Raw genomic sequence first — 23,314 nt, forward strand, 5'->3', positions numbered from 1 at the left:
CCCCCTAAATCTCCACATTCATATAGTTGCCCCTTTCTCTTGTTCAGCTCAACAATAGATAAATACCTATTTTAAAGCATTTATCATGTATTTTATTATTTATTTACATGATTCTTACCCACCAGATTAGGAGCAACTCAAAGGTAGAGACCATGTCCCATTCCTCTCCATTTCCTAAATGAGTACAGTGGCTCATGTGTGGTAGACACTCAAAGCGCATGTATTTAAAAGAAGAATGAATAAGTACCTGAGGCAAAAAAAATTACTTTTTTCTATACTCTATGCTATAACTGGAAAATTTTTACATGCAAACAAACATGTATAAGAGAATACTTATTTTTTCTAAATTCTTCTAGAGAGTTCAGAGTAGATATGGCTGTGTAGAGGTCACACCATGTAGCCCCTCTCCCTGGCCTTCCCACTGTATTATCTCAAGTAGTCTAATTATTACTTTTTTTATGATTTTATTTATTCATTTGACAGAAAGAGACACAGTAAGAGAGAGAACACAAGCAGGGGGAGTGGGAGAAAGAGAAGCAGACTTCCTGCTGAGCAGAGAGCCCAATATGGGGCTAGAGCCCAATACGGGGCTCGATCCCATGACCCTGGGATCATGACCTGAGCTGAAGGCAGCCGCTTAACTGAATGAGCCACCCAGGCATCCCCACTGTATTTTAAATCAACAAACCAAAAAAGGAGACAGAGAATGAGTGGCACTTTCAACAATATTATTAGTAAGTATACTATGGGCATGTGAGGGGATATAGAAACAACTCTAGTCAAGAAAATTACTAACTAAAGTTTTCATTGCAGATTAATGAATCTATAGTTAGTAATCTAATTAATAACTGACATTATAGCACCTGAAAAGAAATGACCAAAAAAGTATATTATTTGTCATGCAAAAAAAGTACCAGATTTTGAAACAAAGTATTATAGAAGTACTGTATAATTTTATGATAAGAAAGTATAAAGTTTCTATAACCAGAGTTTATTCTGGAAAAAACTGAAATTCAAGTAACACGGTCTCATTCCAGAGAAGCTCTTGAATGCCAAATCTTGTCTCTAGATGAAGATTCCACATTAAATAATGTTTTCAAAATGAAGAATCTCGTCAATCCCAAGCTGTTTTTGGCTTTATACAGAAAAATGAGTTCAGAATACTACTCTCTGCTATTCCATACCTCAGTGCATTGTCTATTCAAAAGGAAAGCTTTCCCTTCAAAGTTCCTGGATTAAAAATAAGCATTGACATTGTGAGTGATTACTTTATAGATTTGTTGAAGGCTGGTAATTGGCTTCCAAAAAAAATGGCTCATTTAAGTCACGGTTTCAAACACCTGGATGAACTCAATCAAAAATTTCCACAAAACGTGCAACATATTAATGAGTATGACAAAGCTTATAGGTTCAAAGCAATAGTTCAGCTTCATAAAAATTAAGTTAAAATGATTCACCAGTGATAGTCAATGTTTTCGTCTGAGTCCTAATTAAGGTTAGCAGAGTATTGTATATACTTGAAGAAGAATATTAATATTATTATTAAATAATTGATATTTTTTAAACTTCATTTGGATTTGCAATCCACTCACATTATGGGAAGAAATTTCAACATTACCTTTGGCAATGAAAGAAAAGGAAGAGCAAGCAGTTAAATGTTACCGCCATTAAAATAAAATTTAAAGAGAGTGAATTTTTAAGATTAATATCTTAAAAGGAATTTCCATCAACCAAAGAAAATGAAATGAGTTCTTTCTTGCAATTTGCTACCAACTACTTGTGTATTTTCTTTTCAATGGTGAGCAACAAGAACTTGAAGAGATCTTCATTATAGTTTTGTTCAGGAATTATGTATATATGTTTCAAAAATAAGTATACAAACATGATAAAAAGTATGTTCATAGAAGCCAGCGAGTTTCTCATTTTAGATGTTGAAGGATACTATTTAGAAGTTTTTATAATTCAACATTTATTATCTTCCATAATATCCTGCATTTTATTTTGCTTATAATTATATAATAGAAAATGTGATTTTTTTTCCTCTAAGTTTTCCTTTAAATTCCAGTTAGTTAACATATAGTATAATATTAGTTGCAGGAGTACAATTTAGTGACTCAACACTTACATACAACACCCAGTGCTCATCACAAGTGCCCTCCTTAGTGCCCATCACCTATTTAACCCATCCCCTCCTCTGGTAACCATTAGTTTATACTTAAGAGTCTATTTCTTGGTGTTTCTCTCTTTTCCTCCTATGTTCATTGTTTTGTTCCTTAAATTCCACATATGAGTCAAATCATATGGTATTTGTCTTTCTGTGACTTTTTTTTTTTTTTTTTAGATTTTGATTGATTTATTTGTTTAACAGAGAGAGAGAGAAAATAAGCAGGGGAGAAGCGGAGGGAGAGTGAGAAGTAGGTTCCCCAATGAGCAGGAGCCCAACATGGGACTCGATCCCAGGACCCCCAGATCATGACCTGAGCAGAAGCCAGATGTTTAACAGACTGAGCCACCCAGGTGCCCCAGGGAAGGACTTATTTCATTTAGCATAATACTCTCTGGCTCAAGGTTTCATTCTTTTTTTGGCTGAGTAATATTCCATTACACACACACACACACACACACACACACCAAATCTTCTTTTTCCATTCATCAGTCAATGGACACTTGGGATCTTTCCATAATTTGGCTATTGTTCATAATACTGCTATAAACATCAGGGTGCATGTATCCTTCCCAATCAGTATTTTCTTATCCTTGGGGTAAAGTGCCTAGTAGGGCAATTGGTGGATCATAGGGTACTTCTATTTTTAAATTTTTGAAGAACCTCCATACTGTTTTCCATAGTGGCCACACCAGTTTGCATTCCCACCAACACAGGAGTAAGAAGGTTCCTCTTTCTCCACATCCTCATCAACACCTGTTGTTCCTTGTATCATTAATTTTAACCATTCTGACTGGTGTAAAGTGATACCTCGTTGTAGTTTTGACTTGTATTTCCCTCATGTTCCATGATGTTGAGCATCTTTTCATGTGTCTATTGGCCATCTGTTTGTCTTCTTCGGCAAAATATCTATTCATGTCTTCTGTCCTTGTCTTAACTGGATTATTTGGTTTTGGGGTGCTGAGTTTGTTAAGTTCTTTATAGATTTTGGATACTAACCCTTCGCCAGATATGTCATTTGCAAATATCTTCTCCCATTCCAAAGACTGCCTTTTAGTTTCCCTGATTGTTTCCTTCGCTGTGCAGAAACTTTTTGTCTTGATGAAGTCCCAATAGTTTATTCTTGCTTTTGTTTCCCTACTCTCAGGAGACCTGTCTAGTAAGAAGTTGCTATGGCTGATATCAAAGAGGTTGTTACCTATGTTCTCCTGTAGGATTTTAATGGCTTCCTGTCTCACATTTAGATCTTTCATCCATTTTGAATTTAGTTTTGTGTATGGCTAAGAAAGTGGTCCAGTTTCATTCTTTTGCATGTTGCTGTCCAGTTTTCCCAACACCATTTGTTGAAGAGACTGTCTTTTTTCCACTGGATATCCTTTCCTGCTTTGCCAAAGGTTAGTTGACCATACAGTTGTGGGTTCATCTCTGGGTTTTCTATTTTGTTCCATTGACCTATGTATCTGTTTTTATCCCAGTACCATACTGTCTGGATGATTACAGCTTTGTAATATAATTTAAAGTCCAGAATTGCAATGCCTCCAAAGGTTGCTTTGGCTATTTGGGGTCTTTTGTGCTTCCATGAAAATTTTTGGATGTTTGGACTAGTTCTGTGAAAAATGCTGGTAGTATTTTGATAGGGATTGCATAAAGTGTGTAGTTTGCTCTGGGTAATATAGATATTTTTACCATATTTCTTCTCCTAATCCATGAGCATAGAATGTCTTTCCATTTCTTTATGTCCTCTTCAATTTCTTTCATCAGTGTTCCCTAGTTTTCAGAGTACAGATCTTTTATTCCTTTGATCAGGTTTATTCCTAGGTATCTTATAGTTTTCTGGTGCAATTATAAATGGGAGTGATTCCTTGATTTCTCTGTCTGCTGCTTATTATTGGTGTATAGAAATGCAAGAGATCTCTCTGCATTGATTATTATATCCTGCAACTTTACTGAATTCGTAAATTCTAGAAATTTTTTGGTGGAGTCATTTGGGTTTTCTACATAGTGTATCATGTCATCTGCAAATAGTGCAAGTTTGACTTCTTCCTTGCAGATCTGGATGCCTTTTCTTTCTTTTTGTTGTCTGATTGCTGAAGTTAGAACATCCAGTACTATGTTAAATAACAGTGGTGAGAGTGGACATCCCTGCCTTATTCCTGACCATAGAGGAAAAGTTCTCAGTTTTTCCCCACTGAGGATGATACTAGCAAGTTGTAGTATGATCCTTCTATCCCTACTTTGTTGAAGGTTTTTACCATGAATGGATATTCTACTTTGTCAAATGCTTTTTCTACATCTACTGAAAGGCTTCTATGGTTCTTATCCTTTGTTTTATTAATGTGGTGAGAAAATGTCATTTTTTTTCCACAAAATCCCATATAGATGCCCCCAAATCTTTTCCAGTTTACCCCAAAATAACATACACGTTTATTATTGTTTTCTACGTGTAGCATTACATGAAAGAGGTTAGGAAGCACTAAGTAAAGGGATGTAATCAGTCAGCTAAAATATATGGTAGAAAGGGAAAGAACAAAACTACAAATAGTAACCAGGGGACCGATCACAACAGGTCTTATTTGCAATGCTAAGAAATATATACTCTCACCAGCCTTTACCAACCAGTAATCTGAAAGAGAATTATGCTATAGAGTCCTAAAGCATCCATTGTATATAACAAACTAATTTATTTCTAATGCATCCAGTATGGTAATAGCTACGCAGCCATCCCTGGGAGAAGTAAGAAATAACTTTCATTATTTTGTGTGTACCATCCTTCAGGGGAAGGACTCCATCAAATGCTGCAAGCAGGTAGCAATGGGGAGACACAGATACTTTAAGCAAAAGAGTGACATGATCAGATTTTTCACGTGTAAAGATTCTCTGGCAACAGTCCGACTTAAATCATTTTTAATAAAAATTCAAATGATCTGAGATCAATAAAGACCCCAAAACTGATCTATTTAAATAAGCCTATAGTAGCAAAATCCAATTTTCAATTCTTTCCTTTAAATATTATTTTAAATGTCTGATTATAATGCTAACATCGATGGCCATTGTGATTGTAATAATTAGCATGTTATAGCAATTCATAACTTAAAGGCACTTTCATTTACATAGTGTCACTTTAACCCTATGATAAAAATAACAAAAACTTTTTTCTAAATGGCAGCATTTCACATGGCATGTAACATCACGTCAGCATAAGTTGATGTAAAATTTTTAATGCAAAATTTAAAAATAAAGCCTGTACCTAACCTTCAAAAAAATATACTTCGTGCTGCTTAAATCGTTTACAGCGTTACTGTTTCACACAAATGACTAAGTTCACGCCCTGGTTTGAGGTTCCTGACCCAGAAGTTAAGAGCACTATCAACTTTTATTTTGGTGCTGATTTTCACTAAAATTTATTAAAACTACAAAGCAAATAAAATTTCAGAGGAAGAACTATAAGTAATTATCCTAGGGAGCACCAATTTTCTATTTCTATTTTCTCTTTGACAATCCTGTCAATCTTGTAGTAATTCTATTTTTCAATAAACATTCCTGATTTTCCTTCCATACACAGTAGGACTGTACTTCTCTACCCTGAGTGATTGTCCCATAACTGTCCCATTGCACAATTAGGCAACTTGCTTGGGCCAGTGAAATGTGAGCACAACTTTTTTATATTTCTGAGAGGAAACTTGAAGAGACAGCTTGCAGTTCACCACCGTCGCTCTTTTCCTTTGCTCTCAATGTTCCAGACAGCTTCTCCCTCAGCCTGTCCCAGAACAAAGATGACACAGAGACCCAATGTCCCAGAGAAAACATATAGTGTGAGAAGGAAATAAACCTATATTGTTTTAAGCTGCTGATATTTAGGGAGAGCATACCTTATAAATTTATAAATTTACTACCTCTCAGACCCAAATCCACCCTTCTTTGTCCTGTTTTGATACTGGACCTGGACTCTGTAATCATTCGTCCTTCACCAGGTGACACACTGTCAAGCTTCGTCGGCAGGGGGAGCTAGAGCAACATTAAAGGAAGCAGGGGCTTCTCTTCCGGGTTCTGGATGCTTCCTTGTTATTTTCTGTGTTCCAATTGGGTTCCAACCAACCAGGAGCCTGGTTGCCAGGAGCTTCCAGGACACCAGTGGCACTCACCCTCCTAACATGTTTCCCTAGCACCCCAGTGGGCATCTCTCCATCACTTTCAGTAGTATCCCAGCAGGAACCCTAGTAAGTGGCTTCCCAGCAAGTTCCCGGAAAACTCCAACCAGCTTCTCTGCAACCCCTACTAACACCCTCATAGATGATTTCCAGCTTGCCTGCTCCAGCTTGTGGTAGCTCCATGGGCCATAGCCACACCCTCTAACAAGGGCTAAATCTAGCTTTAACCCAGGGTGGTGGGGAGGGATCGCTTCCAAATTTGTTCCTTCCTTGGGTACTCAGCCTCAGCACTAAAAGGTGCCTGCTCCCTAGGCTACAGATTAGTAATCCCTTATATTAAAGTTTTCCTATTCAAATTACTATTGTAGTTTCTGTTTCCTGACTGGACTCTGACATCTAGTCTATCCTAACGTATACAACTATACACTGAGACACGGATTTATGTTAGTAATTTTGAAGGAATACCTTGGATCGTGTTCTTTTTCTATATTTCATAACTATATTAATGTTTTCTTGCATAAGTTAAACCAAGTTATAAACTGAGTTATAGTTTAAACACTGACATAAAGTTTGTTATAATATACACTATATCTTTTCATTCATTCAGACGTCTTAGCTAATCATTATAAAAATAATACATGAAGGCACACTCATTGCAGGGTAAGATAAGGTTCTTTGACCAAACATGCAAGGGAAACCATAATCTTGTCAAAAGATTTAAGTCCAAATCTTTATTTACTTATACTGCAAATAAAATTTATGCCGAATCTTAAAAATGACAATCAGATAATGAAAATCCTGCATTTGGAAACATTTCAATAACTCTTCAGTACTTAGTCATATGGCAAAATTACTCCTCCCTCTATAAACATAAATCTAAGTACCAACTAAAATGACTACTTAGGAAGAGTATATACACGCTTCTTTGTGTATAGAGCTCAGAAAAATTCACACTGCTTGCCCCCAATCCTCCTACCCCACCTCCAGATAGACAAAATTTTCATTCAGGAAATTGTTAAATAAATAAAAAATGAAGAGCAGATTGTGAGTGATTTGAGGGAATGAGGTATTATAAACCCATAGAAAAGTGCATTGTAAAATATTATTTCCAGAGATATCATTCTGGCATTTGTATCCCTGAATACAAATATATTTTTTTTAAAGACAGGAGTAGTACAAAGTCTATGTTATAAAAAACATTTATCTGAACTTGTATCAAGCAGCACTCACTAGGAAAATGTAAGGAGAATGAGGGCCTCCCAAAGATGTTCACATTTGAATTCCAGGAACATGTAAATGTGTATCCTTACATAGCAAAAGAGGTTTTACAAATGTGGTTAAGATGGGAAGATTATTCTGGAGTATATTCTTCTGGGCCCAATCTAATCACGTGAGTACTTAAAAGAGAAAAATCTTTCCCTCCTGTAGGCAGAGAGATATGCAATGACAGAAGAAGGGCTAGAGATGGCATCAAGAGAAAGATCCAACAGCCCACTGCTGGTTCCAAGACGTAGGAGGCTATGTGCAAGCACGGAAAGAGGGCTCTAGGACATTAGAACAGCATCCGGCTGACAGCCATCAAAGAAACAGGAATCTCACTCTGTCCTATAACCTCAAGGAACTGAATTCTTTCAACAATCCAAATGAGCAAGGAAACATCCTCCCCTCTAGCTTCCAGGAAGAAATGCAGCCAGTTCCTTTCATTTTAGTGAGTGAGACCCAGGCCAGACTTCTCACAGAACTGTGAGATAATAAATGTGTGTTGTTTTTAAGCCTCTAATTTTGTTAATAGTAAAAAACTAATAGAAGGAATACTATTTAAACCTTGGAAGATCTAGGTCTTCCTTTATTAAAGAAAGTAGCAATGTCCTTTCAGGTATTAAGAAATTGAGTGTTCATAAAAGCACTTACTGATAATAAGCCAGATTGATATCCTCTATAGTTATCAATGCTTTCCTCTTCTAGCTATTTACTTATTTAACAAACATCTGTATTTACTATGTGCTAGCAACTCTTCTGAAGGCTTTACAAATGTAAACTCAATTAATCCTCATAATAACTTCTGAAGTATTATATTTTGCCCTCACAGATTTCATGTATTGTTAAAAACACATGCTTGATTGTTGGTTTAATTAATACCATGCACCATAACCAATAGCTCTCATGTTCAAGAGAGGTATCAATGAAACTACTTGCAAATATGACCACTTAATCCCAAAGGTAATCACATCTTAAGGTACCAACAGCTATCCACTGTTAGGCAGTGCCAGACTTAATTATTCATTCAAAAAACATTTATATCCATTCAAAATGGACCACCCACTGCAAAGACAGCACTTTCCCTATCATCTATCAGAAAAGAGTTTTAAAGTAAGTCAATAACTATAAAATAATACCGTGTAGCTATTAAAAGCACAAATTCTAGAATATGACTGTTTAGGTTAAAATCCTGACTCCCTAGAAAACTTTGAGCATACAATTTGAGTCTGCATTTTTTTTAATCTGTAAAAATGAGAAAATAGTAACGATCTCATTAAGATTGTTGTAGAGGCTGAAATCAGATAATGCATATCGAGTGTAGCATACCAATATAGCACAGTAAGCATCCCGTCCGTGTTGGCTACTGAGTATTAATGGTGTTAAGAGTTACAGCAGAGGTATGCAATAAGGTTTATGAGAACACCAAAAGTCATCTAACCCAGTTTTCAGCTGGCTGAAAACCTGAGATGAATCTCAGTTAAGAAGTAGGAGGACTTAGGGGCCCCTGGCTGATTCAGTCGGTGGAACATGTGACTCTTGATCTCAGGGTTGTGAGTTCAAGCCCCACATTGGGTATAGAGATTACTAAAAAATAAAATCTTAAAAAAAAAAAAAAAGAACTATTAGGACTTAGCCAGAGAAAACTGGGTTGGGCTTTCTAGCCAAAGAGATCAGTATATGCTAACCTATAGATGGAAGATTAAAAATAGGAACTAACTTTAACTCAGTACAACCAAAACAGGTGGAGTGCTCCCCATGAAAGACAACCAGGATATAAAGACTGACAAAACATCACAAAAGAACCTCTGTGACACACCTAGACATCTAGGCTCTACAGTAAATGCAGTGGGAGGCAATGATGAATAGTGAGGACTTTAGAATAGATTTGTGTATTAGAGTGTTGTACTATTATGCAAGTTGAGTTAGAAGTGGTGATCCTGAAAGAGGAGATACCTATTTGGAAACAAATAATAAAGGAAAATATAATAAAGGCATGAAATAGTGAAGCAATAAAGATGGAGAGGAGACAGATCTCAAAGATCTTTGGGAGATAATAATGACAGGATTTGGTAACTGATTATATTTGAGAGCTGAGGGAGAAGAACAAAATTAGAATGATCCCCACACAAGCACCAAGCTTTATTAACTAATGTTTATTGGCTGACAACTATATGCCTGGTACTGCCCTGGGCATAAAAAGATGATTAGACTTGGCCCATGACTTCAAAGAAACCAGTGATACTAACAAGAAAATAGACATTGGTAACTACTGTTGCATATCAGAAACATTATTTTAAAAAGTTATATACAAAAATGCTGTAACAATTGAGAGAAGAGACAGCTAACACATGTATCAAAGAACAGTATCTCTTCATGGCAATGGAGGCGGACACAAAACTGCTCACCAGGTACAGAGTAAGGACATGTGCATAATCAAAGAATTAAAGAAAAAAAAAGAATTAAAGAACATGACATACAGAGGGATTCATTAAAAGATTACTGTGGATATATTGAAGAAAGTAGATTGTGAATACCTAAAGTCATGGTCCGTTCACATTCACAATCCCCATAAACTTTTACTGAACCGCAGCAAACAGACGGCATATCCAAACTGAGTAACTAGTGTTTCATAAAGAGACTATTTTATAAAAGTGTGGGCGTGGCTTAAGGAAACCAACAAGCAGGATAGGTGGGCTAGAACCAGAAGAAAGTAGCTATACCAAGAGGGCCAGCAGATGGAACTGTTGTTTTCAGTAGACAGACAACCAACTGCAAAGGCCTACTCTGAAGGAAGACTGGGAAAAAATATAACCTCACTGTCCTCCTTCCCTGCAAACCACAAATATCTCACGACAGAGAAGCCAACTGAAAGTCAGGGACAAGAGAACCCATTGGTGCAATCCATAGAGGTCAACCTCCCACTGTATACAGCAAAGTGAGGGAAAAGTAGTAGAGCAGGAGTAGATCTAGAGTAGATCTAGAGGGTTAAAGGGAAAAATATGTAACATGCAGTAATAAAAGTTCAACATCATTCAACTGTATCTCTTTCTGGTCTTACAAAATTCACTTCCAATTTCTATAAAGTTTCCTAACCTTTAGTTTGGAAATGGAACTTAACCATTAGGCTTCAACCTGCAAAACTTCTAACACAAGATTTCAATTTATTCAAAAATGGATCCTAGGATTGCAAATTTTTCTGTCTCATCATGAAGTCTGTGTCTACCTCTGCTTCCAGAGCAAGTGTATCTTTTATGATTCAGTAGATGTACCGTCTTGCAAACTCAGGAACAAATCCCCAATTGGGGTACAGCCCAGTTGTCACCAAGCAGATAGAACATTCCCTTCCTGGTAAATTCTGTATTCAAGAATACTATGGCTAAGTTAAGACTTAAGTTAACTTAGACTAATCATTAAAGACAAATCAACCTGTGGTAATAAAGTTCAGTACCATGGAAATACTTCTGGAGTTGACTATGCAGGTGGGAACTTCAAAACTTTCCCAAAATTTTTGTTGTTGTTGTTGTTTTTAATTCAATTAGCCAACTTACAGTACATCATTAGTTTCAGGTGTAGTGTTCAATAATTTATCAGTTTCATGTAACACCCAGTACTCATCACATCACGTGCCCTCCTTAATGCCCATCACCCAGTTACCCGATCCCCCCACCCAGCTCCCCTCCAGCAACCCTCAGTTTGTTTACTAGAGTTAAGAGTCTCTCATGGTGGGAAGCCTGGGTGGCTCAGTTGGTTAAGCGGCTGCCTTCGGCTCAGGTCATGATCCCAGCGTTCTGGGATCAAGTCCCACATTGGGCTCCTTGCTCGGGAGGGAGCCTGATTCTCCCTCTGCCTCAGCCTGCCACTCTGCCTGTGCTCACTCTCGCTCGGCTCTCTCTCTGACAAATAAATAAACTATTAAAAAAAAAAAAAAAAGAATCTCTCATGGTTTTTCTCCCTCTCTGATGACTTCCCATTCTGTTTTCCCTCTCCTCCCCTACAGTCCTCTGCCCTGTTTCTTATGTTCCACATATGAGTGAAACCATATAATTGTCTTTCTCTGATTGACATATTTCACTTAGCATAATACCTTCCAGTTCCATCCATGTCAGTACTCATCCTTTCTGATGTAAAACTTTCCCAGAATTAATAACAGATAATAAGGAAATTGACATTACTTAAGATAGCCACAGTAATAGATACACTCCTAAAAATCAGTGACTTAACACAGAAATGTATCTCTTATTCATATAAAGTCTTGGGGGGGGGGGGTGCGCAAGAGGGAGTGCCAGGGTAGGCAAGGTTAAATCATTAGCCAGAACTTAATCACATGAACCCATGTAGAAACAAGGAAAGCTGGAAAAGGTAGTCCAGGCCTGGGCAGCAACAACTCTGTGAAAGAGGAATGTAAATCTTTGATGAAAGCCTAGCTATCTCCACTACAAAATTCATTTTTTTTACAGGAAAAAAAAATTTGTGTGTGAATAAAAGCATTAATTCTTTCAGCTTTAAGTCAAAAGGGATTCTGTGTGATGTGATGTATGATGAAACAGATTGTTCATATATGTCCCTGAGAAGCAAACCCTTTACCAAAACTACCATTATGGTTATTCTGTTATCTAGCTATACTGTTTAGTATAAACCTTTTTTCCCAGTTTTAGCATCCCAGAATCCGAGTTGTAGGATGCATGAAACTGCTAAGTTATTTTTCCCTAACAGCTGAACATTATCTTAGGGGAAAAAAAAAAAACTGCCTAAGTGCATAGAGAGTTCCATCTTCTTCCTGTGTCTAAAGGAGCTTTTAACCAGCATCTCTGTTTAGCAGAACCTACCAAATTCTGTAGGTGTTACATAAGAATGTTAAATATTTATAATCTATAAACTGTATAAAAGTTCTTAACTCTAAATGCCAGCACCATATGATATGGAAAACACAAATTACAGCTTTTTAACATGTATATATAACATAGATACAATATATGTTCATAATACATAAACTGTAGAAAAGTTGTCCATTCTTAGCCTAATTTATACTATCTAGTTGCCTACGGTTTGGGTGGGTAACAACAGTTCTAGAAAGAGGCAGGTGAAATATTATTGTATCAGTCCTGGGTCTAGATGTGTTCTTAACTTTTCCCTTTCTATAATCCTATTTCTAATACTATTTCTGAAACCGCCCATTACAAAATCCAACAAAACTTATCTCTCTTTCATAACACAACATTGTCTGAAATCTGCAGTAATTCACTAATATAAAAAGAAACAGAATCTTCACCAACCACAATGTCATTTCCACAGCTAATATCTTTCCTACACTTTCCTGAACTACACTTACATTTCCAAAATTCCCTAGGAGGTCATGTAGGACTATATACAAAAAAGGAAATTTGTAGGGTGCCTGGGTGGCTCAGTCGGTTAAGCATTGGCCCTCAGCTCAGGTCATGATACCAGGGTCCTGGAATTTAGTCCTACATCGGGCTCCTTGCTCAGCGGGGAGCCTGCTTCTCCCTCTCCCTCTGCTGCTCCCCCTGCTTGTGAGCGTTCTCTCTCTCTCTCTCTCTCTCTCTCTCGTGCTCTCTCTGTCAAATAAAGTTTTTAAAAATCTTTTAAAAAAAATTGTCCTAGTTAAATATACTGTATAAAACAAAAATTGTGTAATAGTTAAAAACACCCAAAGAGGGGCGCCTGGGTGGCTCAGTGGGTTAAGCCTCTGCCTTCAGCTCAGGTCATGATCTTAGGGTCCTGGGATCGAGTCCCGCATTGGGCTCTCTGTTCAGCAGGGAGCCTGCTTCCCTCTCTCTCTCTCTGCTGGCCTCTCTGCCTACTTATGATTTCTCTCTGTGTGTCAAATAAATAAATGAAATCTTAAAAAAAAAAAAAAAAAAACACCCAAAGTGAAATTCACTGAGATGAAGTTGTCACTGGGAGCAAGGAATGTTCAATAAAAGGAAAACAGATCTGCAGTTCTGAAAAAAACTATACAACGGTAATATATTCAGTACAAAAACAAAAAAGTTTTCGAAGCTAAAATATTAAGTAGGCTTCCTCACAATTATGAATGGATTTAAATAGTCCTGATCTTCTTCTTCTCCCCTTTTTCTTTGCCTTCTCTTCTTTCCCCCTTTTGCCCTTCCTATTACTACTCTATTACTTCCATCCTACCCCACTGTATCGTGAGTTGTAGTCACTTCTATAAACATCCACATTATAAACCGTTTAGAGTAAGTAAAACAATAAAAGAAGGCTCCGCCAAGGGCTCTCTCAAGAGAACTCTGATTCTGAGACTAGACCCGTGCAGAGAGTTGGCCATCAGATGAACAAAGATACATATTACGTATAGCGGTGAGTTGAGCACACCAGGCATCCTAAGAGCTTACTTGACCCTTTACACACTGTTGGTAAATTCCAGTAATTTGGCTCCCAAATATTTCCAAAGGTCTCCTGCCTCTTCACCTCCACCAGGACTGCCTTCTTTCATATCTCCCTCATGTATCATCTGGATTACTAGAAGAGTCTCCTAACTACTGCTCTTGTCTCTAGCATTACACATTCTCATCAATCCCTCAGACTGTAAGAATGGTTTTTTTTTTTCTAACAAAATTCTAATTATACTGTGTTGCTGCTTAAAATCCCTCCATGACTCCCTACTGCCTTCAGGATTAAATGAACCAAAAGAAAAATATATAATGTCTTTGAAGCTCTCACCCTTGCCATCTCTCAAGTCTCCTCTACTGACTCACCTCTAATAAACCCTATGCTCCAGACCTTCTAAACCACTTTGAGTCAGTTTCTTGACCATATCCTGGCTCTCTTTTACAAAGCTAAATGCTGGGGTAGGAAAATTTGGGAGTTTTAGTATTTTTGCTTAGAATATCTTTCTCTGCCCAACTAACATCTACTCATCCTTTGAGCCTCAGCCTAGATGTCATTCCCTCCAAAACCGGATCAAGTGCTCGTCTTCTATAAATATATCCATGATTCATTGTCTCCTAGCACTCATCATGCAATATTGTAATTGTGGTTTATCATGTTCCTTATAGTGAGTCCCTAAAGGGTTTGCTGATAATGGTACAAAGTGTTTTAACACCCAGAGATAGATATCTGTATTTCATCAGATGACTAGTGAATACAACAGTATCTCTATTCTCTAGAATCTTTAATGTCCAGTAGGAGTAAAATTTCTAAAGAATTTAAAAGGATAAAATGTCTGACACCCTCAAACAATACCAAAGAGACAACATTCTCACTTGATTAGTCTGATATATTTTTTACTATGGTCATGACATACGAAAAACACCCTTACTGTGTTTTTTCATGACACTTTACATTTCAATGTGTTCATATGATTATGGTTGGCCTCCAACTGTCTGTCTCTGGGGAGAACTGTTTCTATCCAAAATATTTTGTACATCACTTACCATTCAGCTCTATTAAGCACATTAGAAATTGTCAAACACTTTGAAAGTAATGTAATAATTCTTAAAGCCAAATATCCCTTATATGAAAAAAAAATTAAAATTTCAATATGACATATCACAATTTCTTCTGGTTTCTAGTTAAAACAGATATGTGTTTAGTCTAAAAGAAAGATGAGTTGCAATCATACACGAATACTGTGTTTGCTTCTAGCAATATAAGCAACATTGGACATATGTTTCAAATTATAGTTGATTTCAAAAATAAGGGCACCACTACCTGAGCAAATCTTTTTCTTTTAGATTATTGAATTTCACCTTGAAAGCAAGCAGTAACTAAATGAACACAGTGTCTCATTCCCCATGTTTCATTCATTCACCCAACTAATACTTTTGAGTACTACTATGCATAAAGCATTGTGTTGGGTTAGAAGACGAGGCTGAAATGGCAGGACAGAAGGACAGAAGGGCTGCTCCCCTGAAGTTTATAATCTAGCAGAGTAGACAGACCATAAGCAAATAAGGAAATTGTAAATTTTAATAAGCATAACTGGAGAAATGTTAAAGATGTTGCGGAAAAGAAGAAAGAAGATACTTATGAATATGTGGGCAAGAAGGAGTTCTCTACGGACACAAACTTGAAGCTTGAAGCTACGGTCAGGGGCACCCGGGTGGCTGAGCCGCTGAGCATCTGCCTTCAGCTCAGGTCATGATCCCAGGGTCCTGGGATCCAGCCCTGCATCGGGCTCCCTGCTTGGCAGGAAGCCTGCTTCTCCCTCTCCCATTCCCTCTGCTTGCGTTCCCTCTCTCGCTGTCTCTCTCTCTATGTCAAATAAATAAAATCTTTAAAAAAAGGAAAAAAAGAAGCTAAGGTCAGAAAGATGAGAATGAGGCAGTCATACAAAGATTGCGTGCATCTGAGAAGCAACACAAAGGAGGGGAGCACTCTGAACAGTAATAATTCTTCAGAATCCATTAACATGATGAGAGTCTCTGAATCTCAGATATAATATGAATAAGACAAATAAATAAATACATATTAGTAGAGTAAAAAAATTGATCCCAGACAAATCCCAGACAAATCTAAGAACAATCACGGAGTAATCTGAACAAATTCCCTCACATTCGCCCAAGACAACCAGTATCTTCCTGAAAACCAATAATTTGCTGTATTATTTTCACTACTACTCCTTTTTTTTTTTTTCAGACTCTCTAAGAATGGTTTTTGCTGAGGAAACTGTTTCCAATCCATCACCTCCCCTCTCCACCCCTGACCTTCTAGATAAATAATGAAGTCACTTTAGAATCTTCAGGTATTCTTCTAACGTCCCAGTAGACAAGGAAGAGAATGTCTCAGTTAAAAAAAAAAAAAAAAAAGAAAGAAAGAAAAGAAAAGCTAAGATTTCACACAGGAATGCTATAATAATATTAAGGTCTAGAAACTGATGTCTAGAATCAGTTAATAATAACTATTTGTTGCATACCTACTTATGCCTGGACATTTACTCTATATTGATCACAGCAATCCTTCAAGGTAGGCATTATTATTCAGAGAATAGAGAGGAGGAAACACGGGCTCACAGTGCTTAACAACATAAGTATGACCTTACTGTTATTAATTGGTAAAATAAGGTTTCGAGTCAAAATCCATCTGGTCCCTCACTCTTGCCTCCGTTGCCTCTCTGTCACACAGTGTGATTGGTTCTTTATCAATATATATTGTTAACAAGAAGATATTATTTAATTGTCCTAGTTACTTTAAAATATAGAAGATATATAAAGATGTTCTTTATATTATTATGTACTCTCTCATAAAATGCCAATCAATGTTTTAAAATGCATTTTAAATTCTTCGGAACTATTGGTTTTCAATTTTTGACTATGGCCATGGCTATTTAGGTGTACAATAATGATTTTTATTTAAAAGTCTTCATAATCAAATTGTATCTATTATTTGACATGCTTTGTTCTTAAAAATTCATTTAACAGCAAAAAAATTCATTTAGCCATGAGAAGACAATATGGTAGGTTTTTAAATATTAGAATGAGGAGAAGATCATTCTAACTACATCACAAACCCCAAAGCCATAAAACAAAAAGTAATAACTTCAAACACATTTTTTAAAAATCCTGACCAATAAAAAAAGTCATAAAACAAATGACAATAAAAAGAGCTTCTACAAATCACTAAAAATGACCAACAGAAAAAACAAGACTTTAAACAAATGTAAAAGGCTCTCAGCCTCACTGATAATAAGAAAGTTTCAATTAAATCTACAACGGCATATTTCTCACCAAACTATATTTTGGCAAAGATTATCACACTGAATTGGAAAGGATGTAAGAGTCTCCCTAGTTTATGTCACTTGTACAAACTTACTCTGTGAAAGTAAATTTGGCAATATTTATTAAAATTTAAAATACACTGACCTTTTGACCCAACAATGCATTTCTAGGAATTTATTCCAAAGATATATTCACATACATAGGAAATGATATATGTACAAAGATATTTATCACAGTGCTGTTTCTAATGGCAAAATAATTAGAATCAGCCTAAATATCCAAAAATATGGCTCTAGTTAAAGAAATTAAGGAGTATTTACAAAATGAGATATTATGCAGCATTAAAATGAATGAGAAAACTATATATTAAAAGGTGTAGAACTGATCTCCTAAAAAGTAAACTGCAGTACACATTTGTGTTTTTTATATGTACACATAAACATCCATATACCTGTGTGCACACACAGACATATGTGTGATGTACACACATATCTACTCCTACATATAGAATATTTCTAGAATGGTATACAATAAACTGACAAAAGTCATTGCCTCTGGCTTAGGGAAAAGCACAGCTAAGAAATTTTGTACTATAGGTAAATATTATCCATTAAATAAAGAAGCTTATAAATTGACTTTGAAAAATGTTCTTAAAATTAAATTATTTTAAAAAATCTAGAACTGTTCATCTGTGTTTTAAATGTAAGCTAAATTGTCACTCTGATCTATCATGAAACTTCTACTCTTGACTTCCTTTATTTGGGGAATAAATTATCCCTTGGACATTAACAGAGAAGCCAAACTAATGATAAAAAAAATAATTTACACATCAAGAAACATAATTTTTAATTTGTTATTTAAAAAAAAACCCTCATCTGAAAGACTAGGATATGCACATAGTAGAAACTCAATAAACACTTACTGAATGAATGCTTTTCTATTGATTTCGGTGGTTTTGTTTTTCTCATACATTTTTTTCACAATACCACATCCAAAAAAACAAAACAAAACAAAACAAAAACTCACTGAAAAATATAAACTTAATAAATTATGCTTTCCTTTCAAAGAAATTATTCTTCATTTTCCCAATAAAATTAATAATCTGCCTCATTAACATTACAAGTCATATCAACATTACCTAGTAGGTACCTAATATGTGCAGGTGTTAAAGATGCTGCAAAACAGACTCCAAAGAAGAGTACTTTTTTATTATTTGAAAGACAAGGCTTAAAAATATTAATAAGTAAAAGAACACTATAGATTTTACCAGTAGATTGAGTTATCAAAACTAAAACTATAAAAGGATTTTCATGTAAAGATAAAAAAAAGAAATTACTGATCTATTGAGGGATCCACTGAGATATAAAAATGCTTCCAAAATTTTAGTATCTCAATCCCATGTAAAATGAAATTACTTGATGGTGACAGAAGATTTCTTGAGTATGTGGATGTTCAACAAGGCTTTGAAGAAATTGCTAATAATTAAGTATAACTGGTTCTTACTTAATCTCTTCCCAAAGAGAAAGATTACTATAGTAATGGTCTCAATAGTGGTCTCAATCTCCTTTGATTGCTCACCTCTCTCATTAAAAATATCTCAGGCATGAGCTTCTTAATATACATATATTTATTCATAAATTATATGCATCTTAACATTGTCAATCTATATGTTAAATATCAGTAAAACTTATTTTCTTTTCCAAATTTTTCAAATAAAACTTATTTTCTTTTTCAAATTTCAAATAGAAATATGTTTTAATACTCTCTTCCTCTACTCCAACGTATCATCTCGTGATGCATACTTTAGAATGTATGCCCCACTCTGTATGAATACTTTGTATGAAAATATCTTCACCCAATGGTTTCAAATTTTTACACATCAAACTTATCTTTTAACATAGTTGTTACAAGTAGCAGACATGAACTGGAGTTTCAGTTTCTCTCTGCCCATGACCTTCTCTCAGAATAGATGTTAACATGCAATTAAATGGACATCACTAAAGAAAAACAAAGGATAATGTTGTCTTGAACAGATGAATGGCCCCTAAAACTTAATGAAAAATAGTAATTATTGATAAATACTAGTGTTACTTTTTCTTACATATAGTATTTATAACTTAATATCCAATACTGATAATATTATTTAATAAATCATAAAATTCTTCAAAACAATCTTTATTATAATCCTATCATAAAGTCTTCTTTTCCTCATTTTCCTTGCCTAGTCTTACTTTATTACAAAAGCCAAAAACATTTTTAAACAACATCTAAAATTAAATGCTTTATGCTTTAATCTCCAAAAAACTTCTTGTTAAAATGAATATAAAAATAATTCTGAAACCAGGTAGGCCATTTTGAGGTATGACTCCTTTTAAGACTGTTAGGTAGAAATGCAAATAGATATTTAAATAAATATGAACAGATTGTTCAGCAATGTAATTTCATAGACTGTATGAGTGTGTGTTTAGAGAATGTTTCTACCTAAACTGTGCAATTATGAATGGATGAATATTATATGTATTTGCATAGTATATAGGTTTACATAGAAAAGTAATCTATGTAATGTAATGTACCTACTTGAAAAACCCTTTCACAACATTTTCCTAACGTAACATACTGGTCACTCTTAGTAAATCTAAATTTAGTTTTCAAAAGTTCATTTACATTTCTATATATCAGAACAATAGTGAAGTAGCCAGTAAATACTATGATATAGCATACTACAAAGAAATAACACGTTGTATATTTAAATATATGGGTCAAAGAAATAAAACCTATGTTTTATTTGACATCATTTTGGAACCACTAATTTTATTGCAATTATAGTAAAAATATAAATTCACATATCTAAATATCAAACTCTAAGTTATCAAAAGCTTGCTGTTGTCAGTACATATATTTAAAGCAAAGTGAGTAGAATGCTCAAAAAGCTTTTAAAAATAATGCTTTATTCCTCCATTAGTTAAAATAAACTACTTAAATCTCTTAACTGTTTTTCATTTCCCAAGCCTACTAATAAATCATATTCCCAAACAAGTCTCCAAACCCAGAAATTAGCTTTGAAGAAGTAATTCTTCTTTATTCCAGTTCATATGTCAGGAACATTTGCTATCTTGGTGCTTCAATATTTTTTTGAGAAATTTTATTTTTCTCAGATATTTAATACATTCGTTACCACAATTTATATTATTTTTCATTAAAATATGAAAATATATATGTGTAGACAGAAACTTGTTTCTTTGTAAGTATTAAAGAATACTGAATTCAACAACCTGTTTTTAAAGTTTACATGATTAGAGGTCAGTGTATTAGTTCCTTCACAGAGGAACTCTACTCTTTCAACTGTATGTTTCTGTGGAGAATACGGGAAAAGAGTATTTGGTAACACACAGAGAAAGCATCCCACCTTTAGCACATAAACTGTACAAGTTAATCTCTTAGTGAATAAATAATTCATTTCACTAAAAAGAAAAAAAGTTGTTGGAAAAACATAAAAAGGTTACGCATCTCCTGCACAATCTCTTTCATACAGTAACTGAGAAACCAAATACCCATAAAACATTTAAAAGCAACCCTGTAGAAACAAATCTCTTTGCTAGACTGACAAGAAAAGGAGTCTCAAAGCTGTATATGCGTCTGGACAGTTCCCTGGTGCTGAAGTTCCACAGCGCTAAACCGATGCCTGGGAGCTGCTTTTACTATCCCACCCTCGCCAAAATCCCGGATGCCTACACTATGAACACTAGTAGTAAAACTTCACAAGGTAGGAAGCATCCCAAACTGCTGGGGTGGTAGGAACGGGAGCCTCTCCAGAGTCTCTTCGGGATTAAACAGATTTACTAGTTGCAAACAGGAAGAGCAGCAGAGTGCAGGGTGTTAGAACCCGCCGAGGGGGAGGGGCTGGAAGATGGCGGCGGCCGCACACCCACCCGAGACGTGCCAGAGCTTAGGCCCCTCGCCTGCACCGCCGCCCTCCTGCCCGCAGCGACCGTGGGCAGCTCTGCTCGTCTCCGCGTCGGAGGCAGAGCCGCCCTGCGGAAACGCGGGACGAGGCGCCCCGGCTGCGCCTGCATCCCCAGTGGCGCGCCTTCGCCCGGGTCCCGGCCAGGGAGCACCTGTGCACGGCCATATTGGATTCATTGCCCCAGTCACTGCCTCCGCGCGGGGACGGCTGGAAAGGAGAGGGGACGCGCGGAGCCTGGGTTCAGCTTCAGCCCCGTGGGGGCCCTGGAGCCAAACTGGCCCGCGGGGGAAGCCGGAAGGACGCTCGGGAAAATCACAACGTCCAAGGGCTCTCCACCCTCATCACAGCCGGCCTCGGCGCCCTCTCTCCCCGGCACACACCCCCGCGCTCTGACACCCAGAAAGCAGCCCCGGCTGCCGGCGCCGGCCGCAGCCCTCGTGGCCCAGGCGCCGCCGGCTGGAGGGAGGGCGGCGATCCGGGGCGCGCAGGCGGCCGCAGGGCAGCGGCCGTGGGGGCAGAGGGTAAGGAGGGAGGCGGGAAGATGGAGCCGGGTCCTTACTTGAGCACCGACTGCTCCTTCTCCTCTTCTTTCTTCTGCCGATCCATGACGGCCAGGATGATTTTCCTCTCCTCCTCCGTGAGGTGGCTGAGGTCGGGCATCTCGGGCTGCAGGGGCGGCTGAGAGGCCGCCGGGGTGGGAGCCGGACGGCCCCGCGGCCCGACCGGAGCCGACATGTTTGGTGGAGCTTAACCACCCTAGGGAAGCAGGGAGGCAACTCCACTGGCGGCGGCGGCGGCACCCGCGCGGGCGGCTGGGGCAGCCTCCGGCGCCGGGACAAATACATACAAATCAATGGCCTTCAATCCGAGGCGACAGCCCCCCTCCCCCAAGAAAGAAAGAAAGGGGCGGGGGGGGAGGGGGAGGGCGAGCGCAGGGGGAGTGAGGGCTGAGGAGTGCGCTCCGGGAAATGTTTCTTCTTCCCGGGGGCGAAGGGCTGGCAAGTGAGCGGTTTGGCAGAAAGGAGCGGGAGGCCGGGCTGGGACGCGGTGTGCGCGGAGCGGCGGGGGAGGGTGGTGGAGTAAGGTGGCGGGGACGACTAAGGGTGGGGTGACTGGAGGGAGCGGGCGGGAGGGCGGCGCGCCGGCCCGGGCGCGAGTGTGTCCGGGGGGGGGGGCGGGGGCGCGCGCCGCCGCGGAGGGGAAAGGGGTCAGCTGCGAACTAGCCCCCCTCGGGGAGTCCCGAGAACTCGCTCCGAGCGCCGGGAGACCGAGTCCTGCCACCCGGAGGGGCGCCGGGGCGGGAGCGGGGAGGGTGGTGAGGAAACAAGGGCTAATTTCCCAGAGAAGCAGCTCAGCTGTCCCGCCGACTGACGAGTCTCTGGGCTTCAGGCGCCGCGGAGGGAGGACCCCTCCAGGAACGCCGGGGAAAGGGCGGCGGGGCCGAGCACGGCCGCCGGAGACCTCTCGGAGCTAGACCGGGAAGCGAAAGAGAGTAAGGGATGACAGGGGCTAGCGGCGGAGATTCCCGGGGCCCATCGGCTGCTAACGCCCGGCATCCAAGCGAGCTCCGACGCGCAGCGGGGACCGGCGCTGGTGCTTCCTCATCACGCGCCTGCCCGGGGACCCTCGGCCGCCGCCGCCCGCGCCTCCTCCGCCCCTCCGCCTCCCGGGCTCCTCCCGCCGGGACCGCGTCACCTCCCGGCCGCCCAGGCCAGAGCTTGGCAAGCACCCCTCCCGAGCGCGACCTGTGGGCTGGGGGCGGGCGGGGAGGGGGAAGCGAGTTTTCAAGGGAGGGGTGGAGAACTCGAGCCTGTGCGGTGGAGTCGAGAGTCGGGGCGAGGAGTGAGCCTTGGTAGATGGGGGCGCACTGTGGGTCAGGTCGGAGGTAAAGGAGTGGAAACGTGGGGCCGGGGTAGCAGTGTCAGGTCCGGAGATGGGGTGTGACTGGGAAGTGGGGGCACCTATGGTTTTGGAAAGGAGGGAACTGTGCGGAAGAAGGGGGAGATGCCTATGTGTCGGGCTTGGAGGTGAAAGCGTGCGTGGAGGGGCTCCCGAGGTATCGTGAGTGGGGTCCTGGAAGGAG

At 38.7% G+C, this 23,314-nt stretch overlaps 1 protein-coding gene across 31 annotated transcripts in view; it reads right to left on the bottom strand.

Annotated features, from left to right (window-relative positions):
• RIMS2 (regulating synaptic membrane exocytosis 2) overlaps positions 1 to 22,350 on the bottom strand; it is a 586,269-nt gene extending 563,919 nt beyond the window's left edge. For 10 of the 31 annotated variants that reach the window (XM_032858506.1, XM_032858504.1, XM_032858507.1 and 7 more), the window contains exon 1: positions 21,791 to 22,348. In XM_032858506.1, the coding sequence (XP_032714397.1) occupies positions 21,791 to 21,966 (176 nt within the window). In that variant the 5' untranslated portion in view covers positions 21,967 to 22,348. Of the gene's footprint in view, positions 1 to 21,790 lie in introns of all 31 variants that reach the window. The other 21 variants (XM_032858526.1, XM_032858515.1, XM_032858521.1 and 18 more) reach the window with 4 other exon arrangements.
• Positions 22,351 to 23,314: the final 964 nt, after the last annotated feature.

This window comes from Lontra canadensis, unplaced genomic scaffold, assembly GCF_010015895.1.
Source record: "Lontra canadensis isolate GAN:19392208 unplaced genomic scaffold, GSC_riverotter_1.0 scaffold15, whole genome shotgun sequence".
NCBI classification, from domain to species: domain Eukaryota; kingdom Metazoa; phylum Chordata; class Mammalia; order Carnivora; family Mustelidae; genus Lontra; species Lontra canadensis.